At 47.9% G+C, this 19,984-nt stretch overlaps 12 protein-coding genes across 12 annotated transcripts; 6 read left to right on the top strand and 6 right to left on the bottom strand.

The window, feature by feature from the left end:
* Positions 1-42: 42 nt before the first annotated feature.
* KUCA_T00003811001 (uncharacterized protein) lies at positions 43-2,580 on the top strand (the record flags this gene model as incomplete). Its single annotated transcript, XM_022602264.1, has 1 exon — positions 43-2,580. The coding sequence occupies one exon, from the start codon at positions 43-45 to the stop codon at positions 2,578-2,580; it is 2,538 nt and encodes an 845-aa protein (XP_022459824.1).
* Positions 2,581-2,850: 270 nt separating this feature from the next.
* On the bottom strand, positions 2,851-4,827 carry KUCA_T00003812001 (uncharacterized protein; the record flags this gene model as incomplete). The annotated part of the gene is made up of 1 exon (XM_022602265.1): positions 2,851-4,827. The coding sequence occupies one exon, from the start codon at positions 4,825-4,827 to the stop codon at positions 2,851-2,853; it is 1,977 nt and encodes a 658-aa protein (XP_022459825.1).
* Positions 4,828-5,152: 325 nt separating this feature from the next.
* Positions 5,153-6,085, bottom strand: KUCA_T00003813001 (uncharacterized protein; the record flags this gene model as incomplete). The annotated part of the gene is made up of 1 exon (XM_022602266.1): positions 5,153-6,085. One exon carries the CDS (start codon positions 6,083-6,085, stop codon positions 5,153-5,155), a length of 933 nt encoding a protein of 310 aa, XP_022459826.1.
* Positions 6,086-6,527: 442 nt separating this feature from the next.
* Positions 6,528-7,950, bottom strand: KUCA_T00003814001 (uncharacterized protein; the record flags this gene model as incomplete). The annotated part of the gene is made up of 2 exons (XM_022602267.1): positions 6,528-7,819; positions 7,878-7,950. The coding sequence occupies 2 exons, from the start codon at positions 7,948-7,950 to the stop codon at positions 6,528-6,530; spliced, it is 1,365 nt and encodes a 454-aa protein (XP_022459827.1).
* A 502-nt stretch (positions 7,951-8,452) lies between these two features.
* On the bottom strand, positions 8,453-8,950 carry KUCA_T00003815001 (uncharacterized protein; the record flags this gene model as incomplete). Its single annotated transcript, XM_022602268.1, has 1 exon — positions 8,453-8,950. The coding sequence occupies one exon, from the start codon at positions 8,948-8,950 to the stop codon at positions 8,453-8,455; it is 498 nt and encodes a 165-aa protein (XP_022459828.1).
* A 244-nt stretch (positions 8,951-9,194) lies between these two features.
* On the top strand, positions 9,195-10,466 carry KUCA_T00003816001 (uncharacterized protein; the record flags this gene model as incomplete). The annotated part of the gene is made up of 1 exon (XM_022602269.1): positions 9,195-10,466. The coding sequence occupies one exon, from the start codon at positions 9,195-9,197 to the stop codon at positions 10,464-10,466; it is 1,272 nt and encodes a 423-aa protein (XP_022459829.1).
* A 289-nt stretch (positions 10,467-10,755) lies between these two features.
* On the top strand, positions 10,756-11,568 carry KUCA_T00003817001 (uncharacterized protein; the record flags this gene model as incomplete). The annotated part of the gene is made up of 2 exons (XM_022602270.1): positions 10,756-10,789; positions 10,886-11,568. The coding sequence occupies 2 exons, from the start codon at positions 10,756-10,758 to the stop codon at positions 11,566-11,568; spliced, it is 717 nt and encodes a 238-aa protein (XP_022459830.1).
* Positions 11,569-11,795: 227 nt separating this feature from the next.
* Positions 11,796-12,301, bottom strand: KUCA_T00003818001 (uncharacterized protein; the record flags this gene model as incomplete). Its single annotated transcript, XM_022602271.1, has 2 exons — positions 11,796-12,019; positions 12,136-12,301. 2 exons carry the CDS (start codon positions 12,299-12,301, stop codon positions 11,796-11,798), a joined length of 390 nt encoding a protein of 129 aa, XP_022459831.1.
* A 429-nt stretch (positions 12,302-12,730) lies between these two features.
* Positions 12,731-13,384, bottom strand: KUCA_T00003819001 (uncharacterized protein; the record flags this gene model as incomplete). Its single annotated transcript, XM_022602272.1, has 1 exon — positions 12,731-13,384. The coding sequence occupies one exon, from the start codon at positions 13,382-13,384 to the stop codon at positions 12,731-12,733; it is 654 nt and encodes a 217-aa protein (XP_022459832.1).
* A 934-nt stretch (positions 13,385-14,318) lies between these two features.
* KUCA_T00003820001 (uncharacterized protein) lies at positions 14,319-15,854 on the top strand (the record flags this gene model as incomplete). Its single annotated transcript, XM_022602273.1, has 2 exons — positions 14,319-14,353; positions 14,588-15,854. The coding sequence occupies 2 exons, from the start codon at positions 14,319-14,321 to the stop codon at positions 15,852-15,854; spliced, it is 1,302 nt and encodes a 433-aa protein (XP_022459833.1).
* A 232-nt stretch (positions 15,855-16,086) lies between these two features.
* On the top strand, positions 16,087-16,563 carry KUCA_T00003821001 (uncharacterized protein; the record flags this gene model as incomplete). Its single annotated transcript, XM_022602275.1, has 1 exon — positions 16,087-16,563. One exon carries the CDS (start codon positions 16,087-16,089, stop codon positions 16,561-16,563), a length of 477 nt encoding a protein of 158 aa, XP_022459834.1.
* Positions 16,564-17,408: 845 nt separating this feature from the next.
* On the top strand, positions 17,409-19,655 carry KUCA_T00003822001 (uncharacterized protein; the record flags this gene model as incomplete). Its single annotated transcript, XM_022602276.1, has 1 exon — positions 17,409-19,655. One exon carries the CDS (start codon positions 17,409-17,411, stop codon positions 19,653-19,655), a length of 2,247 nt encoding a protein of 748 aa, XP_022459835.1.
* Between the last annotated feature and the right edge of the window lie 329 nt (positions 19,656-19,984).

Genomic DNA, 19,984 nt, shown 5'->3' on the forward strand with positions numbered 1-19,984 from the left:
TTGTGCCACTTTGCCCGCTAGTTTGCCACCACGTGCTGATAAATGGCATCTCAAGACTATCAAGGCTCCGTTGGAGTTCTTTTTGAATGTGTGAAGGAGTTTTCGGCCCGGTTAGGGGACGAGGTCACGTTGAAGCCTGGTGACAAGGTTGAGCTGATAAGCGATGACAGCGAATACGGTGACGGCTGGTATATGGGAAAAAATCTGACCACCGGCGAAGTTGGCTTGTATCCCAAGGCGTTCACCAAAAAAGTTTCCGATGATTCCACCACAAGGCCAGGGCTTTTGAGGTCGCGGTCTCGCAGAACTGTCAACGGCAGTCCTGTGACTCCGACCCAGCAGTTCAACGAGCTGTCGATGGTGGAAGAGTCTCCCAACACGACAGCGAATACATTCAATACTTTTGACTCCAACGATAGGTCGAAATACTCGTCTGTCCATCATACTCTGAACGATATCGACAAGGCGATCCAAGAGCTGGGCTCCTACGACTCCACGAATGGCTCTATCGAGGCCGAAAACGAAGAGCTTGGTTCTCAGCTCAACCCTGCTGATGTGAGCTCCTGGTCGCCCGAGCAAGTAACTCAATATTTCTCGTTTTTGAACTTTGAGGTGGAAAGTGCTGGTCAGTTTGCGCGTCACAAGATCAGCGGTGCCATTCTGATCGAGCTGGAATTGTCCAATTTGAAGGAACTCGATATTGCCTCTTTTGGGACCAGATTCGAGATTTACAAGGAAATTGAGGAGCTCAGAGCTGCCTCCAAACATAAGGGTTCAGGAAGACGTCAAAAACTGCAGGCTGCGCCCTCGGTTCGCCGCCAGGCACCGAACTCTACTATTCCAACGCGCCCACTTGGACACGCAAGAAAGAGATCTCAGAGCATGGATGATATTCCTCAATTTCCTGCGAATGAAAGACCTGCCGCTACGGAACCCCGGCCCTCGCGGTCTACACAACGGCCTCTTTCGATTGCAAACGGCTTTGCTTCTCCAATCGCCTCTGGATCTGTCGGAGAGTTTGAGTCTCCAAGAAGGGCTCCAAAGCCACCTGTAGACAGAAACCAGGCCTACCGTTTTGGTACAAGAGATACCAGCGAATACCCAACAGACTTTCAAGATCACAGCAGGCAATCTTCCAAAGCGGCGTCTTCAATCTACCCAGACCACCAGCGCACAGGCTCGGCTCTTTCGTTCTCTAAATCGAGGACTGGTTCTCCAGCCAGGCATGAAAGGCGCACATCAGACATGAGCACAAGGGATCTGCGGGGCGGCAAAGAACACAAACGCTATTCATCTATTCTGTCATTCACTTCTGCCAGGGAATCTCCCTCGCGTCCACAATCTGCCATCAATGGTGGTGCTTTGAAAACTCCAAACGTGATAGATCTAGACCAATTCGGTGAATTGCCGGACCTGAAATCGCCAAAGAGGAGATCCGTCAGTGCTAAAGAGGCTGAAGTAAGCAGTCCCGTGAGAGATCCAAAGAGAACTGTTTCAGAAGCTATCAAGAGGCCCATGACTCGTACCGATAGTGGTGCCGCTTCTCCAAATGTGATGGGCCTTGGATTTCGTCGCAAGGCTCAAACCTCGGCTTTCCAGGAAGGTATTCGTGACGTAACTGCAGACGACTCGGTGAAAACGGCTGACTATTCCGGATGGATGAGCAAGAAAGGAAACGTGACTATCGGCTCTTGGAATAAAAGGTATTTCACTCTTCATGGTACGAGACTGTCCTACTTCGCAACGATGAAGGACAAGCGTGAAAAGGGGCTCATCGATATCACATCCCACAAGGTATTGCCTGCTAAAGAGAGCGACGACAAGTTCACTGCTCTTTACGCAGCTAGTACTGGTTCTGGGAGGTATTGTTTCAAGCTCGTACCTCCTGCTCCAGGTTCTAGAAAGGGGCTGACTTTTACTCAGCAGAAGGTCCATTACTTTGCCGTGGATACCAAAGAGGAAATGAGAGGTTGGATGGCAGCTTTAATGAAGGCCACTATTGATATGGATGAGTCTGTGGCTGTTGTTTCTTCTTGTGACACCCCCACCGTTTCTCTGCAAAAGGCGCAAGAGATGCTGGCCCAAGCTAGAGATTACGCTCGCAAGAAGGACCTTGAGGACGAGCATTCGGAGCCAACAAGTGCCGTGAGCACCGCTGAAACTACGCTTATTACTGATGGTCCAGAGATGTCAGAACCAGGAACATCGCCAATGCAAAGTCCTACTGCCAAGAATATGACCACCCCGACGCTGCTGTCTACTAATGCGATGTCGACTCCGAAATCGCAAACCTCAAGGCACTCGAGTTTGGCTCCGCCCAAAATTGAAACCTCCGGATCCCATTCCGGCTTCTCTTCTCCATATTTGCTTGCTTCGGGTCTCCTGGGATCTCCAAAGCCAGACACGGATGATGGGTCTAATCATGTTTCTAGCCCAGATTTGGGATACAGACCGTCGCTACAGAGACAGAGAACTGCCTCTACAAACCCCACGCCCATGGTAACGAATCTTGAGAAAGAGATGAATCCGGCGATTATCAGCAACGGAAGCAAGAGGGTGTCTTCTTTCCGCAAGAGGTGAAAAAAGACGGAAAAGCGAAAACGCAGATATCAAGAGCTAATTAGTTGATTTTCAGTTATATATTGTGCTGGTGTGTAAGGGTATTAGGGTGATTTCTCGTGTATACTATCTTAATGAAGGCGGCCTCGTTTGGGTTGTGATGCTGGGACTATGAGTAGAATTGTACTTGGTGTAGTGATGATATAGTTTGTCGGGAAATACCATTCGCAATCCTTTTTGGTATTCCAATAGCCACCATACCTATGACTTTTGGACATATCCATCTCCCTCTTACTCAAGAACAACTTCATCATCTTTATCATCTTTCTGTAAGCTCTCAAGAGCCTCTCTGATCAGATGTGAACCCTTAGGGTCTAAGTTAAGAGCAATGGTAAATTGCCTCAACGAGTCATACTTCCGCCCGGCAATGCGATATAGTTTGCCCAATAAGAAGTGGACACTTGCTTCGTCTGGGGTGAGCTCCTGGAGCCGTTCGAATTCCCCAAGCGCAAGATCATACTGGTGGAGCGAGAACAGAGCCTGGGCCTTTTTGAACAGTGCCAGATTGGACCGTGGCTGGAGTTTCGAAGCAAAAATGTACTGTTTGAGCGCAAGTTCTTTCTTGCCTAGTCGTTCAAGCACCATTCCCACGCAGCAGATCAAGATCACGTTCACAGGAGTGATCTCCAGAGCCTTCAGAAAATGAAACTCGGCCTTTGTATACTCACCCAATTTCATATGAACCATTCCTATTCCATAAAACGCGTTGTAATGGCGTTTATCCACAAGCAACGCGTTCCTGAAACACTTGAGCGCATTCTCGAAAGCGTCGTTCTGTAAGTACTCGTGGCCCTGAAGCGTGTGGGCATATGCGAAACTCGCGTCTATTTGAGTTGCTTTCTGGAAGCACTTTATTGCCTCGTCCGGCTCTCTTGTGAGTGAAAACAGATTTCCGATGGCAACCCACGAAACGGGACTGTTCTTATCGATGTCGTACAGCTCGTGAGCCAGGAAACTGAGATCTGTTTCTTTTCGCAAGTACCACAGCAGCGTCGAATAGTAATCCATATCTTCGACGCGAGTACGGTCCATCTTCCTCAGTCGTTTGAAGTAAACCGCCGATTCTTCGTAGTTGACTATCTCGTAGTGAAGACGGGCTAATTTGGCCAAAACCCACGGACTATTCTTCTCATTTTCAGGTAAAGAATCAAAAATTCGGATCGCCTTAAAGCAATCATAGGAGTGCATTGCCTTGAGACCCTTGGCAAACCGCTGATAGAGAAGCAATAGGCTCTGCTCAGCGCCTTTGTTTAACTGGATGGTTGCGCTCGAGCCCGTGCTTGAGGCCGAACCTCCGGAGAATGACGCACCAATGGACCTTTTCAGCCCAGACACCTCTTTCTTATTATTAAAAGCCGGCGAGGAGCTTGATAGTGAGTTGAGTGGATGACTCAACAATCGCGAAGTTATGGAAGAGGACCCACGCATACTTCTTCTGTGAATGGAATCTGTTGGAAGAGTAGGCTGCTTGAAGTTGTCTAACGTTGAGCTCCTTGCTGCCCTTCTGGTAGGAGCAGCGGGAAAAACGGGTTGCTTCAATCTGGGCGTTGTCATGAATTTTCCGGGTTGTTCTGGAGTAGCTAGTACTCTTGGTGTTGAGCTGGGATCAAAAAGCTTTGATCCTTCGTCGGTAGGAGAGCTCTTAAAAATATCCGCGTCCAGCAAAGACCCGGCTTCGGCATGAAAGATTGATTTCACACGGACCTTTGTTCCCATTTTGCACAGCTCCTCATACGCTTCAAATGCATATGGGTTTAACTGGAGCGCGGCTGTATAACTCAAAGTACTCTGCTTCGTGTCGCCCAAGAGAAAGTATAATTTGCCCATCAATATGTGAATTGCCACAGCATCAGGAAGAATGTCTCTCTCCAATTCGTAATTTCTCTCGGGTTTTGATTCCTGAGTATAGGTGGCCATTCTTCGCTGTAAAGCCTGGAGACCCTCATTCTCCAGACCAAGTTCTACCGCACATTTGGCAAACACATAGGCGCATCCAATATGAGGCATATTGGCTGTAGCATTGTAGGCAGCTTTGAACCGCCGCCTTCTAAAAAGAACTAACGCGTACAAATGAGTCGAATCCATGTCATAAGAATCCTGTGCGACTAACCGCTCCGCTGTAAACTCGGCCGTGGGCAACAGATCGTTATCCAAAGAATAGAATATGACACTGCGCAACTTTTGTATGGAGTATTCTGTGGCATTCATCTTGGGAGTCTGGTTAAAAAATTCCGGGTATTTTCCCGTCTATAATGGAGCCTCAACGGATCTTATTAGGCCTTTTGACACCAGATCGGTATGGGTGCCCCAGAAAACAATAACATAATATGATGTAAGCATAGTGCTGGGTGGTGCACGTCTTCGATTTATTTAGTCTTCAGAACTTAATGGGCCCCAAATGCAATGTTTAGAACTAAAATTGATTCAAATTATATTTAAGTGGAGAATAAGGCTGATAGTCAAATCAGTATTGTACAGACGGCGGGGTATGGGCGAAAGCAGGAGGCATAGCAGCCTAACAAAATGCCAGGTTTCAGGCCAGTAATTCAATGTAGTTGCTCGGGCACATACCAATGTCACCGTTGGAGTTTTTACCTTGCCACCACTTGCCTATGGTATCCTTGACCTTGAAGACCTCGCCCTTTTTGAACGAGAGTTCGTTTAGGTCATCTGGGTTGGCAACGTAGTCGTACAGACCTCTGACCAGGTATGGATAATCATCATCGGTTTCAACTCCACTTGTACGGATAGCCACTTCTGCATTAGTGAGCTGAGACGATGAGGCATTCTCAAAACCTTTAATCGGCGCTCCATAGTGGGACTGTTGCTGCTGGAGTTCAGGCGTTTCTGCCTCGAACGGGTTGTTCGCGTGGGCAGTTGCTGTACTTCTCAGCGAAGAATGTCTCAAAGCCAGTGGATCTTCGCGGTAATGAGATCTCGAGGTTGGCAAGTTGGTATTGTCAATGTCATCAGTTCTTCCTCCGTCGATCCATTGGATTATTGGCGAAGAGGGCTCAGAGCCATAATAGAACAACCAGATCAAATTCACCACGGAAAGCAGCAAACAACCAGCTGCAGCTGCAAGTCTCGAGGATGTGTTAGAATAAATCAGTTGGGTGGTGCTGTTCGACGTGTAAAGGAACGCGATAGCAATGGTTCCCACCAGAAACGAGCGGTGGAAGCGGAATGTATTAGTGGCGTAGAGAGCAATAATTAGTGCAAACAATAACAGCTGGAAAACAAGGCCCCACCACGTGAACTTAGGGAAGCTAATGCCTGAGTGCGCGGACGCGGCAGCAATAGAGCCCGCGAAGGCCACGATCCACGCGATGGCGGCAAACCCCAAAGAACCGAGCGCAAATGGGCTCATGAAGAAATTCGACAACGACATCCTCGTGCGCTGCGGACGGAAAAATGCCTTTGCTCGGGCCTTCGAATCGGCAGTTTTGTCTGTAGAAGTTGACATTCAGAGTTTGAGCAAGGTGTAATGGCGTTGGATGAAAGACCTCGTCGTAGGATGGTGGTGAGTGTCTGGACAAGATTTGAGCGCGTAAGAGATGAAAGGAGCTGGTGAGGCTTGTGAATCTTATTGGTCAGAGCGAGTGAAAGTAGTTGGTCCAAGTGGTAGCAAGATCCGAATTATATTTGTAGATCAACAAAAATACACAAAAAAACGCTCGGGAAGAAAGGAACAACAGTCGTGTAGTTTGAGCGGGTAACAATTAGGCGCGTGCCCCTGACAAAGGGGAGAGACATTTCGCGGTGATACGCGTTTCCCGGTATTATGAAATCACGCCGGCTCTATGCGCGGCTTTTTGTGGGTGTGAATTTGGAGCGTCAGTTTTTATTTATGCGATTTTGTGAAATGTGTGTGACTCTATATATGCCGTTGTTTCTATACATATTAGTCAATGCTTAGCGCCCAGGAAAAGCGTTGCTGACAGGCACAGAAGCATCACTACTACTCCCCAAATGCTTAGCGCCAATGCGGCTCTTTTGAGCCAGCGATTTTCTTCTCCGAGTAATTTATAGCCGAATATGCCCGGTAAAATAAACGAGATCGAAGTCGAGCCTGTGGATCCTACAAAGGCCAAAATATGCTCTAGCGAACTAACTGTCATGGCCACCAGATAACTGCCAATCAAAATGATTGTGGTGATTACCACAAACTTGGCTGTTCCCAGGCTGACTGCGGCAGACCCGCTCGCGCCTTCTTCGGCGTCTTCGTCTTCGTCGGCAGCAAATATCAATGCCCTCGTTTCCTGAACATGGTTGGTAGCAGAAGAGCCCGTGCTTCTAGACCACGACCTGGAAAGCGATTCTCCAGCCTTTGATTTCTGGAAGTAGTGTAAGACATGATTGGTAGAAGCCCTACAAGGATGGCACTGCAGCGGGTAAGACAAAGTCACCAAGATCACAATGGCAATTCTTCCAATTGTAGACGACACGGAGTGAGGGTACATCACAATGATGTTTCCTCCAACGTTGTCACCAAATGTGGAATAGCCAGTGACTCCGACCAGAATGTAGAGCACCATCGCGCTGCCAATACCAGTCTGAATGACCTTGTTGATATTGGAGGCTGATTTGTCTTTCAGTTCGTTCACCAGAGAGAACATGTTCTGATGGCATGTGTATGAGAACACAAAGATAGGAAAACAACTCAGCATGGAGATTATGCCTTTCGGCTCGAAATACCTAACCGGGCCTTTTTCCGTGACATCACCACTCGCAAAATGAACAACTACCAAAACCACTAGGTAAGCCACAGAAGACAAGGCCACCATGGACGCATATTTGAGGGAATCCAGTTTCCTCAAAAATGACAAAGGCACCACCACCACCATGAAGACGGAGATCCAGAAGTTTCGGTTCAAGAACAGAGAATGAGACTCCAGGTAAGTCTCATTCAACAATGACTCGGTGATTTTTGGCATCAGATCCCCGATCACCACCAAATACGAAATTCCTACTCCGAAGCATTTTACCGCAATAGCCAAGTCGAAAACCACTCCAAGTTGAGGGTATGTCAACTGCGAAAGTGAGAAGAAAGAAGCCTGGCCGGGCGGCACATACCTGGAACAAACGCCCTGAAGATAAAGTCCAAATCCTGAGCAAAATGCGGAGAAAGCAATCACAAAAACACCTAGCACCATTCCGTTGGCCTTGATTCCGTACGGCATAGCCAGCATACCAGCACCTAGTACCCAGTTAGTATCGTTCAAGGAAAAGGAAACCTTTTATTGACTTTCACTCACCCATTATGGTGTTCATGAGGTTGGTTATGGCCGACCTCGCAGAGGCCTCGCCAGTTCTCCCTTCGGAAATCATCCTAGTTGTGGTGTTCTGAGTTAACCAAGCAGTCAGCAATAAATCTACTGACATATGCAGCAGAGCGCAGGGCTCATAACCTTCGTGCGGCTAGGTAATGGCAGTGGGGACATTTGGTTAAGTCTGAGGACTTTTTGAAAGGGTAAAATAGGTCAAATTGCTTGTTTTTTGGTTTATACCAATAGTTTTCGTATTTCTTTTCTCTCTGATTTTTATTCAGTCAGGGAAGTATCAGGAATGTTGAAATGCTTTTGATTGATGCAGGTCTTGACGAACTACGATATCCGGCAGCATTATCTATTACGCTCTCTTATGCTAACTATTTTTCACCAATGGCATGTATTTAGCCACGACCCATGTATTACATGGCATCTGCGTACCTGGTTTCCTACGTATCATGCTTTCCGGGTGCCTGAGCCGAACCCTAAATTTTGTTTTTGTCATGAGACCATACTTTTTCACCATCAGCTATATACAAAATAAGACCACTTTACTCGCTCCTCTAGTAACCTCTTCTTCTGGCATCCTTAACCTTAGAAAGCAGATTGCGGAAGGCGCCCATGAATCTGATCTTCTTGTTCTTGATTCTCCTCTGGAGCTTCTTCTTCGAGGGCTTCAAGTAAAACTGGTCAGCATAAAATTTCTGTCTAATTCCAAGAGAAGTGGTCATGCTCTGTAGCTTTCTAAAAGCCGTGCGTGGGTTGCCGTCACGCCCCACGGCGACTGTGCGACCGGCCTCAACTCCCATCAATGGCGTAGAAGCGGCTGCCATGCGCGGACTCAAAGTAGCTTCCTTCTCAGTGAAGGTGTTTCTGTCCAAAAGTCCGCTCTTAAGCAGTCCATTCTGGACTTTGTTTACCGCGGCGTTCTCCAACTGGCTGTTGGCCTGTTGCGACAACTTGAGGATCGATTGCGGCAGATCAGAGTTCAACTTCTGTGGAGTATAACTAAGAGCTCTAATACCAGTAAAGCATCTTCTCCTCACTATTGTGGAAATCATCGCTGGAATGTGTAGTTGAATATAATGAGTAGAGGGAAGATTAACTACACCTCCCGGTCCTTCACTCGTTCACTTGTCGGTGAAAAACGATTTGGTCGTGTTCAACCCGTTGTGTGGTGCACTCAGTCAAAGAAGGGTTAGGAGCAGTAGCAAAAATAGGTTCCAACCAGGCATGCCATTCCATTTGAACAAAGCTCTTTATTCCGTTAATTATTTCCGGAAAAGTCTCAGATAGTTTTTAGGAATGGCTCCATCTGCTGTGGAACAAGCTGAGGCTGGCGTGGCTGCGCTAGAGGTCAAGGACGAAGACTTGAAGAAGCAAGTCCCCGAGGAAGACGATGAGAACGAAGACGTTGAAGCTGAGGCTGAAAACCAAGCCGGTTCTGCGGACAAGAAGAAAAAGAAAAAGAAGAAGAAGAAGACTGCCGCTAAAAAGAAGATTGCCGGAATTACTACCTTTTACCCAGAAGGAGTGTATCCAGAGGGCCAGATCATGGAGTACAAGGATGAGAATAACTACAGAACTACGGACGAGGAGAAGCGTTATCTTGATAACCAGAACAACAACACATGGACAGAGTTCAGAAAGGGTGCGGAAATTCACCGTCGTGTTAGAAAATACGCTCAGTCTGTGATTAAGCCTGGTATGACCATGATCGAAGTAGCCGAAACCATCGAAAACGGTGTCAGAACAATGAGTGAGGCTGACGGATTGACCGGTGGAATGGGATTCCCATGTGGAGTATCTTTGAACCATTGTGCTGCACATTATACTCCAAATGCTGGTGACAAGACCGTTCTCAGCTATGAGGATGTCATGAAGGTGGACTTTGGAGTGCATGTAAACGGTCATATTATTGATTGTGCCTGGACACACACTTTTGACCGCAAGTACGATCCGCTACTGGACGCTGTGAGAGCGGCAACGAACACAGGAATCAGAGAGGCAGGAATTGACGTCCGGCTGACTGACATCGGCGAGGCCATTCAGGAGACCATGGAGAGTCATGAGATCGAACTAGACGGGAAAGTATACCCAGTGAAGTGTATCCGGAACCTTAATGGTCACAACATCAAGCCTTATCGCATTCATGGTGGAAAGTCAGTGCCCATAGTCAAAAACGGTGATAACACCAAGATGGAGGAAGGTGAGACGTTTGCTATCGAAACCTTTGGCTCTACTGGTCGTGGTTATGTGGTTGGTCAAGGTGAATGTTCGCATTATGCAAAAAACACGGATTCTCCGCCAAATACTCCCATCCGTCTGGCTCGTGCCAAGCAGTTGCTGGCTACTCTGGATAAGAACTTCGGCACCTTGCCTTTCTGCCGTCGGTACATAGACCGTCTCGGCGAGGAGAAGTACCTTTTGGCATTATCACAGCTTTGCAAGTCCGGAATTGTGAATGAGTATCCTCCTTTGATGGAGACTAAGGGAGCCTATACTGCTCAGTATGAGCATACGATTCTGCTTCACCCCACGGTAAAGGAGGTCGTTTCTCGGGGGGATGATTATTAGTTTTAATATGGTCAAAGAGACAATGTCAGTAAATTTTACCAACAAATCCGAAAAGAACAAAAAATATGGAACTAAAGAATTTGGCGTCTGCCACATTAGATATGTGCTATTTGACATGCATGTGTCGTTTTTGCGTTCCCTACCCAATTTGTTCCTGCTTGAAATTACCCGGCTTTCGCCTCAATTTCAAGTCTCACACAGATCATGTTGGCACACCAAGCCTTGCTTTGTTCTCTAGAACAACAACTCTGCCTTCAATTCGTTTCAGCGAAGCAAGTCGAATCCGAAAATGCAAGTGACTCCAGCTATTCTGAAGTTCAAAGGTGAGTTTTTGGAGAATTTAGTCACGCATGGCTGATGTGCCAGGCACGGCCCCTTTGGCAGGTTATCTCAATTCGATTACTAACGTTTTCATCCAGGCCCCCATAAAGAGACTGCCACGGAGTTCATAACGGTGACCAACGACACCGATGGTCTGCTGGCATTCAAAGTCAAGACCACGGCGCCTAAGTTCTACTGTGTCAGGCCCAATGCAGCGGTGCTGGAGAAGGGTGAGAAGATGGATGTACTCATCATCTCCCAGGGCTTGCCAGAAGAACCAACTGCTCCATTCAAGTGCAAGGATAAGTTCTTGATTGAAGGTGTGCCTGTTAGCAAGGTTGTGGAGAACAAGGAGGTGTCAGAGAACTGGGCCAAGCTGGTGCAACTCCAAGGCCAGGGCGGAGTCGACTCCAAGAAGATCCGTGTGGCCTTTTTGGTTGGGGAAACTTATACCGCCAAGGAGCTGGAGACGAGAAAGGAGAAGGCAGCGTTGCTTTCGTCAAAGTCTACAGGGTCTACGCCAAAACCAAGTGTGGTGTCTTCGCCTATTGAGGCCCCAAAGACCTCGGCTAGTCAACAAGTGAAGAATGAGATCGAGGCGAGCAATGCCAAGGTAGCAGCTTTGAATGAGAAGCTTGATTCAAACGAAAGTTCACCCGTGTCTAGTGGTTCTGGAAGCCCAACAGCGGTGAAACCTGCTTCGGGCTCTTCCAGTTTCGTCACTTTTGCTGCTCTCACTGTGGTTCTCGCTGTTTTGTTGAAGTATTTTGGGTATTTCTAAGCATGTGAGAGGTTATGAGAGGGAGAAGAAGAAGATAAGGAGATAAAATGACCATTGCGGGCCTCCCGGGGATTTCCTTGCAACTTTGGGTCCCAAAATCCGAATCGTGTGCGTGTCTTTTGCTGAGGAGTTTTCAATTATAGCTCATACTATGTACCTTATAAATACTAAACGTTCTGGGTTGAGCAGATGACCAGTTTCAGTTCAGCAGTTTCAGTTTAGCAGTTTTAAGCCTGGCCTTTCCATGCCTTTTCAACCCATTTGCAGTCTCTCACTTCTACACCTTTCTCAGCGCCTTTGATCTCCTCAAGAGTGAGCTTCGGTATACACACAAAATTTGATTTATCTGGCAGGATGCATTTGGTTTGCGAATTTGGGAATGGACATGGACACTCAATGGGGGAGTTGGCACATGCAAAAGTCTCTGGACACAGATATCTGTCGCAATTGGCTGGAAGCAAAGTTAGTAATCAACGGTTGTAAATAGGCCTCAAATGTAGAAACGATCCGCTAAGCATCATATCAAACTCATCAGATTTGGTATCTATCCTTTATCGTCGTACTTACCGTTTAGCTGCTTATCCTGGTAATCGAACACCTGTTGCTGGGGTGGAGCTTGTTGGTGGAATCCCCACTCAAATGCGCTTACAATAGGTAGTATTGAGATTGCGAGAGTCAGAAACTTCATGTGTGCGTGGTGGAGAATAGCGTGGAGGTAAGAGAGTCCTGACATCTACCACGTCAATCGATCTGTAGTTTAATAGCTGAGGCTTAAGGAAAGGGCGTGCACAACAATTGTGCAATACACATCATGAGAATTGTGTAAACTTGTGCTTTGCACCACACGGCTCTATTGAAGTTTCTACAGACGTTTAAAAGCTCAAGTATCACAAACTGTTTGAAAAAAGCGGAAGATGTAACAAAATGAAAATGAAAAGGAGGGTGTAGACGTAGTGATTATACAGGGCTCGGTAGAGCGGGGACTCGGCATGCTCAGTGAGTTGAATGATCTCACAGGGCAGGCTGGCCATGCCAGATGTGTGGATTGTGGATTGTCTCTGGGTCTTTTTCGATTAAAAGTAATTGCGGAGGTACTCAGTGGATGTGTTGTGATGGTGGCCTGTTACCGTTGTCATAAAAGGCAGTTTTTCAGCAAAAGTTGTCACAGTAGGATTGGTTGTGACGCGGATCCGGCAGAATCGGTCACTTTTCCTTTTGATGCAGACGGCGCCCGTGGCCTCACCTGTTTGGTGGTGCTGTAACGCTTGGTCCCGAGCGGTTTCGAACCAGGGGAACCAACTACCTCGGTAATCTCGTCGCTGCTGCTCAACACTTTGACCTCGTGCCGCTGCACTTTAGTCATATCATCCGGATTCAGTCCAGACTTCAGCTTAGCGTATCGTATCACGGGCATGAGTCGCCTGTACGATGCCGAATATGTCTCCAACATCTGCTTGAGCTCCACCACTTCTCGTTGGATGTGTTGAAAAGCCTGGGATGGACCCTGGGAGTCGTCCATGTTTGCAAGCGTGCGCAAGCAATTGGTCATCTGAAATCGAAGTGCCGGAATTTTCTGGTGCAAGATTCGTATCTCCTCGATCAGCGCGTCAATGTTGAGAGTGCCGTTCTCGAGGTCCTGGATCGAGATCATCTCGGGCAGCAAAGTGGACGGGGTACCCCCGACTGCAGAGGGAGCTGGTGTGGGCATTGACATCTGACTTATTGCAACTGGTGACTGAGTCAGTTTCAGAGGCAGCAAGAAAGCAGAGTAGAAAGAAGTGGTGAGGGGGTCCGGACTGGGACGAGAGACATTCATAGTGCCTCATACAAGCATTACCCGACTCTTGTTTGTGCACGACCACATTCTATATTTGGGGCTCAAAGACTTTAGCAGGTCTCTCGCTACGAATTACGAGGTCCGATACGAGGCTTGCAAAGCATACTTTGTAAGGTGTTCCTCATGCCGATTTCGGGGTATGGTGGTGTTACGTCTATACAGCAGTGTCGCTGAAGCCGACTGATGAATCTGCCCCGGTCTTGAATCTGTGAGGTTCTGCCAACGAAGAAGCTTAGAATAAAGTCTGAACAGTTCCCCAAGTTTTTTTATCCCTGGTGATTTCACTAAAAGTCAGTATTATTCATATAATTTAGATGTAAGGCAAAGTTTAGGGGGGATCAGCCGTCCCCCAGATGAGAAACGGGGTGGCTTGACCAAGAACGGAGCAGTTTTGATCTACTGTTTATACTTCGCGCTACTCCAGATTAGAGTTTATGGATTCAGTGAGCGGATCGACAACTTAACTTTTTGATACAATTTTGCTAAAATATATCGTCGCAGCCTCTGTGTGGAATGATCAAGCCAAACCTATGTTTGACAGATTTCGAAGCCCTGGTCCTGATAACGTCAACCTTTGATCGCAGGGGAGTATCTCACAAATGTGCAAGAGGCCACCGCAAAGATTTTGATTTCTTGAGAATTGCTTTGTGCTAATATCAACGAGGTAAACAGTTGAAAGCATAGAAGGAAGAGACAGAACAAGGGATAAACAGGAAATTTCTGGCTTGACCCTTATCGAAGTGGGGTATGATTATGTGACAAAACTTCAAAAAGCAGAAACATGAACAACCATTTCACTTTCTTGTTCCTTGTCATCTCTTGGCACGTACTTTCCTGGTGTGCAGATCCATCACATACATGTGCTTTGTACGTTTGGGGGATTGGGGGTTCACCTCGCTGCGGCTCAATCTGCATGTTCAAGGTCGTGCGGACCAAACAAATTCCCACGTGACTTTCATGCAAAAATACAATTCCGGATTTCGCTTCAATTTTCAGTTACTTTATTTGCGTGTGTATCTCAATACTTTTGCGGTTGATGCACACTCATTCTGGGGCCTTCCACGTCGATAAGGTGGGCGCTATTGCTTCCTGATCTCCTGAATCTTAAAACCTACGAACCTTGTAGAGCGCTAGAAAACAACCAAGATGTCAGAAAGCGAGGATATCAGTATCACCATCAAGTAAGTTGATATATTCGGCTTGGGCCAGGAATTTCAGAAATTGGACGGGAAACTGCACTTTCATACCGAAACCTCAGGCTGCGAAGGTCTATTGTTCACAGTCGCTAACGCTTTCCTACAGATCTTCGGGCGATAAGAAGTATCAATTGTCGGTCCCAAGAACGGTAACCATTGCTGAGCTTAAGGCACTTGTTGAAGCCGAATCGGAGATTCCAGCTGATCGTCAGAAGCTGATCTACTCAGGCAAGGTTCTCAAGGATGGCGACCCACTTTCCACTTACAATGTCCAATCAGGTCACACAATTCATCTGGTCAAGTCACCGGTTCCAAAGAGTTCCCAGCCGGCACCTGCAGCTGCTCCCGTAGCGGCTGGCGCCACTGGAGGCTCTGCTGAGTCATCAGTACCTTCTAACATTGCTGCTGGCCAAGGAGCTTTCAACCCTCTGGCTGGTCTCACCGGGGCTAGATATGCTGGTGCAAACATTCCATTACCCTCTTCTTCCATGTTCGGGCCGGATGGTGGAATGGGAGCCCTTCCGGATGAAAACCAGATGGCCGAAATGATGGAGAATCCCATGTTCCAAGAAAGCATGAGATCTGTTTTGGCAGATCCCCAGATGCTTGATTATCTCATAAACCAGTCGCCTCAGCTACGTAGCATGGGTCCCCAAGCCAGACAGATGCTCCAGAGCGACTACTTCAGGAACATGATGACCAACCCTCAAATGATGAGACAGGTGATGGACATGCAGCGTATGATGGGTGGTCTAGGAGGCCAAGGAGCCGGTGCAGCCTCAATTTTTCCTGCCCCGGGTGCTACAAGCACTACCACTGGTGGTGATGGTGCGGCTACTGTTGGCACTGACTCTACCTCGGGTTCTACCCTCGGTTCTGCCCCTGCTGCGACGACCGGTTCAGATCCTGCAGCAAATCCATTTGCAGCTTTGCTTGGTGGGAATGCTGCTGGAGCCAATCCTTTTGCGATGTTTGCTCCACAGGGTGACGCTGCTGGTGCCGCTAGTGGTGCTGCCAACCCCTTCTTCAACCCAGACCTCATGAACATGCTCATGGGCGGAGGAGCTGGAGCTGGAGCTGGAGCAGCCGCAGCTCCTGCTGACACCAGACCTCCAGAGGAAAGATATGAGAGCCAGTTGCGCCAGTTAAACGACATGGGCTTCAGCGACTTTGAACGCAATGTGAGAGCCCTGCGGAGAAGCGGTGGCTCTGTCCAGGGCGCCTTAGATGCCCTTCTCAACGGCGACGTGTAATGGTACGAGATCTTATTTGGCTGTTTCTGTACAAAATTAGGTGTAGTAACATAATTGGTAGGTGAATTCAACCCAATTCTCACTCAGAATTCCAAAGCTCACGTGACTAGACTAAGAATCAGTGAGCGACTTGCTTTGTTTAGCAAGTACACGGTAGATTATCTCCCACACAGATCCCCTCACCGGAAAGGTCATTAGTCTGTGGTTTGGGCTTTCAGATAAGCGAAATACGATGTTTTTACGATCAATACGGCGGCTTTCCGGGATTGGGAAACCGTTCAAGACTATTCAGGAGGTGGAGGAGTATTTGGCAAGGCCTAACTGGGCCACAGCAGAGCTTTTAGTCAAGGCTGGAGACGATGGTTTGAGCCGTGAGAAACTGTTGAATTTGCAACAATTGTCCGGGTTAAACGCTGAGTCTAACGAAGAGACTGAGGCGACCCTTTTAAAAAGCATCCAGAGACAACTGGGGTTTATAAGAAACATTGAAGACTTGGCCCTTCCCGTGGAAGGCTCGACCGTGGATACACGCCTAATACCCAAACCCAAGGCGCTGGTATTTGCGGATTTGGTGAAACATGCAAAGTCTGATCCCGAGAAAGGAGAAGTATTTGATAGTTGGAATCCTACAGGACTAGCAGTGGACTCTGATGATGGGTATTACGTGGTGCGGGATAGCTTGGATAAAAACGAGGAGAAAGCCGTTTGAGCTGTAACGGAGAAACATGAACTCACAAAGAAAAACTGGAATGATAGCAGCCTGGTTTTTCGGTTTTGGCGGCCTTATCGCAGAGTTTTCGATGGCTCCGAGCGCGAAAGCGTACTGTACATATCAAACCACAGCATATGCTGTGGTCAAAAATAACGCGAAGATAATGAAGTGTAAGGTTTTAGAGTGCTTGACTATAGTTTTCCAATGTTGACAACTTCTTTGAGGATCTTTGTGCTATTTTCTCGTGTCTTGTTTGCTTCAAACTAATCCGCCAATATCTTTTCAAACTCCGACCTGTCCACGTGATCGAGCATCACCCTGAGAAGCGCCAACTACAGGCCCAAATTGAATGCAAAAATTGGAATTTTGAAGATTCAAAGGGCAAATTAAAGTCTCCAAATGTACCCATGTTCTATTATATCATCTAATATTTCCCTGATCTTCCCCAGTCCTTTTTCTCCCTCTATCCCCACCCAATTCTTCCAAAGGTAGTGTACTCGCAATTCTCACGCCCTTTACAGGCTTTGGTCCTCCTCAAGCACCGTTATGGTCGGTGTCGGTCAGCCACTGAAAACCGTGCCGTGTTGCCAGATTCCCCAGCTCGTTTTGCACAATTCCAAGATTGTTGCTGCTAATCAGAGTTAGATCGCAAACAGTGTGCAAATTTTGCATTCCAAATCCCGCATTTGCAAAGATTGGAGATTGAGCCCAAAGCGTGCAATTTTCGCCAGAACCCCTGTTGAGAACGGAACCGGTCAGGCCGATCTACGCGCCAACTACCGGCCCGAAACGAATTGGAAACATCTGACGCAGCCTTAACTGGCCTGGGAATCGATTTACAGATGAATAACGGTACCAACCTCAACAACAGAGCGTCCAACGTTTCGCCCACTAACACGATGCCGATGAACGTGAATTCTTCGACCAATCACGGCAACATGATGGGTGTTATGAATGGAATAAGTCCCAATGTGATGAACACAGTCTCAAATAACTCCATGATTCCTCAGCCCATGGCCAACAACATGGGCATGGTGGATCCCAATATTCTGATGATGGGGCAGCAGCACCTAATGAATGGGAACATCCATCCCCATGGGCCCGGCATGGTGGCCCACCCACCTCCCCAGAGGCAACAAATTCAGACTCCTGGTCAGAGTCATGTGGTTCCAACACAGGGTCAGCAAGGGAACCCGGGCCAATCCCCACAGCACTTCTACGCGCATCCCCAGCAGGCTAACCCCATGATGATGATGATGCGGCCCGGGGCCGTGGGGTCGCAACAACAGCAGATGGCCACATTGCAGCAGATCCAGGCGACGTACGGCACAGTTGGTGACTCGCTGACGCGAAATTCAATATCCGCAGCCTCTAACTCGAGCATACCGATGGGTGACAATCATGTGGTCATGGGGCCCAATGACCAGCCGCATCCCCACCAACATCCCCATCCTCAACAACCTCAGCCGCAGATGATCAACGGGGTCCAGAATACAGGTCAGACCATTTATCCGGGTAACTATCCACAAAAGGCTGCAGACGGTCAGCAGCAACGCTTTTTCCCTCAGCCACAGATGCCGCAGCACCAGCAGGGAATTCCCTTGAAACCAACACCGGTTCCAGGCCAGCCACCCATGCACCCTGGTCCCGTCCCTGTGGGTGTGAATGGAGTTCCTGCTTCGAGCACACTCAAAAAACAGATCTCTAACTTTGCAATGCTGAAATTCTTGGAGTTCTGCGAGTCGGCTGGACTTCGTGCCGATGCCGAAAGGCTTTCCTACTGGAGACAGGTTGCCAACGAGTATTTCAGCGAGTCTGGAATGCTGGCATTCACTCTTCGAAACGGAAATGACCAGCGCAGATACGACTTCTCTCTGCCTTTGATCTCTCGATTCTACTACAGTATCATCCAAAGTGGAGTGGCCAAATTCGAGATCACTCCTAGTCTCATGAAGGCTTCTGTTCTTCCAACTGGTGCAACCTATCTGGAGTGTTCACGGATGTCCATGAGACATTGGTATGCTGATGGCTCTTACGTGACTCTCTATGGAATGGCACGTGTCATGTTCAATCAGCAGCTCAAGATCGACTGGCTAGAGATGCAGGTATTTCACTCAATTCCTGGCCTAGAATGGCCAACTATCGAGAAGAGTCTGGTGCAGAACAAGCTAGGCTCTGGTGACTCCAAAAACCCAAAGAACTCGCCCGCTTACCTTAGAGAGGCCAAGTCGCAGTTCGAGGTATTCAAGAGCCTTTCAAACTTTGGATTCCAGGAGAGCGTGATGCGTGTGATGCAAATCAGCGATGTGATGGCTCATCTGAAGACTTTGATGGGGTTCTACACTTCCAGTGACTGTATTGGTCCGTTGAATGCTCTTGAAACTTTTAAGAAGGCAAGTTTCAATAGCGAGGTTGCGTTCAAGCAGAGGCAGCAACAGCAACAGCAACAACAACAACAACAGCAACAGCAGCAGCAGCAGCAGCAACAACAACAACAACCTCCACAACCTCCACAACCTCAGCAACAACCCCAACCCCAATCTCAGCCCCAGCAGAGACCACAACAGCCTCGCCAATTCCACCAACAGGCTGCCTTGCAGTCCCTTGTACGACACCAATTCCAGTTGCAGCAGCAACAACAGCAACAGATGCAAATTCCTGGCACCAATGGAAATGGAGCTCCACAACCGCAGCCGCAACCACAACCAAATCAGCAAAACCAGCAGAGTCAACCGCGTCATAAGACCACCATGACGAGATCACCTTCTCCAAAGACCGTCTTCAAGTCCGAAGAGGTGACCCCAGAAACTCGTGAGTCCACTCGTGAGAAACGCACAATAGACGATAGCAAGTCTTCGTCCGTTGGTACGCCTGTTTCTGACCAGAGCACGAAAAACGGAGGCGATAGTGTGATGATGTTCGGGACTGGGTCCACGAACTTGTACCTCAACCAATCGATGCTCACCAAGCGTCGGAAACTCAACAATTCCCGAGCTCAGGCCGATGCAGAGCCAAAATCACCAAAATCCACAGGTCAAGATAATATCACGAACAATGACTCAGGAAAGCGCGACGCTTCGAAAAAGTGACGGGTGTGCTTTAATAAACACGCCCGTCCATCCCAGCAACTCAATTTTTTTCTCAAACGCATAGTCTGAAGGGTCTGAATACAATTAATTCTCTCGCAAAAATTATGAGGATGTAGCTTGCCAGATTTTGGCTCTTGTCTGTGATCTGGGGGATAGATATGCCATGGTGGTTAGGCCCAAGTAAGTTTCGCGGTGGTTTTGAGCCCCGTTACATGCACTTGGCTCTGTCTACGTATAGATTCAAACGAATAAAAAAGGAATAATAGAAAAATTTTGAAAAATACCTTGAAAATCACTAGACAAAGTGATACAAATCGTTATTGGCTAAA

Source organism: Kuraishia capsulata, genomic scaffold (genome assembly GCF_000576695.1).
Source record: "Kuraishia capsulata CBS 1993 genomic scaffold, Kuraishia_capsulata_scaffold_4, whole genome shotgun sequence".
Classification (NCBI taxonomy): domain Eukaryota; kingdom Fungi; phylum Ascomycota; class Pichiomycetes; order Pichiales; family Pichiaceae; genus Kuraishia; species Kuraishia capsulata.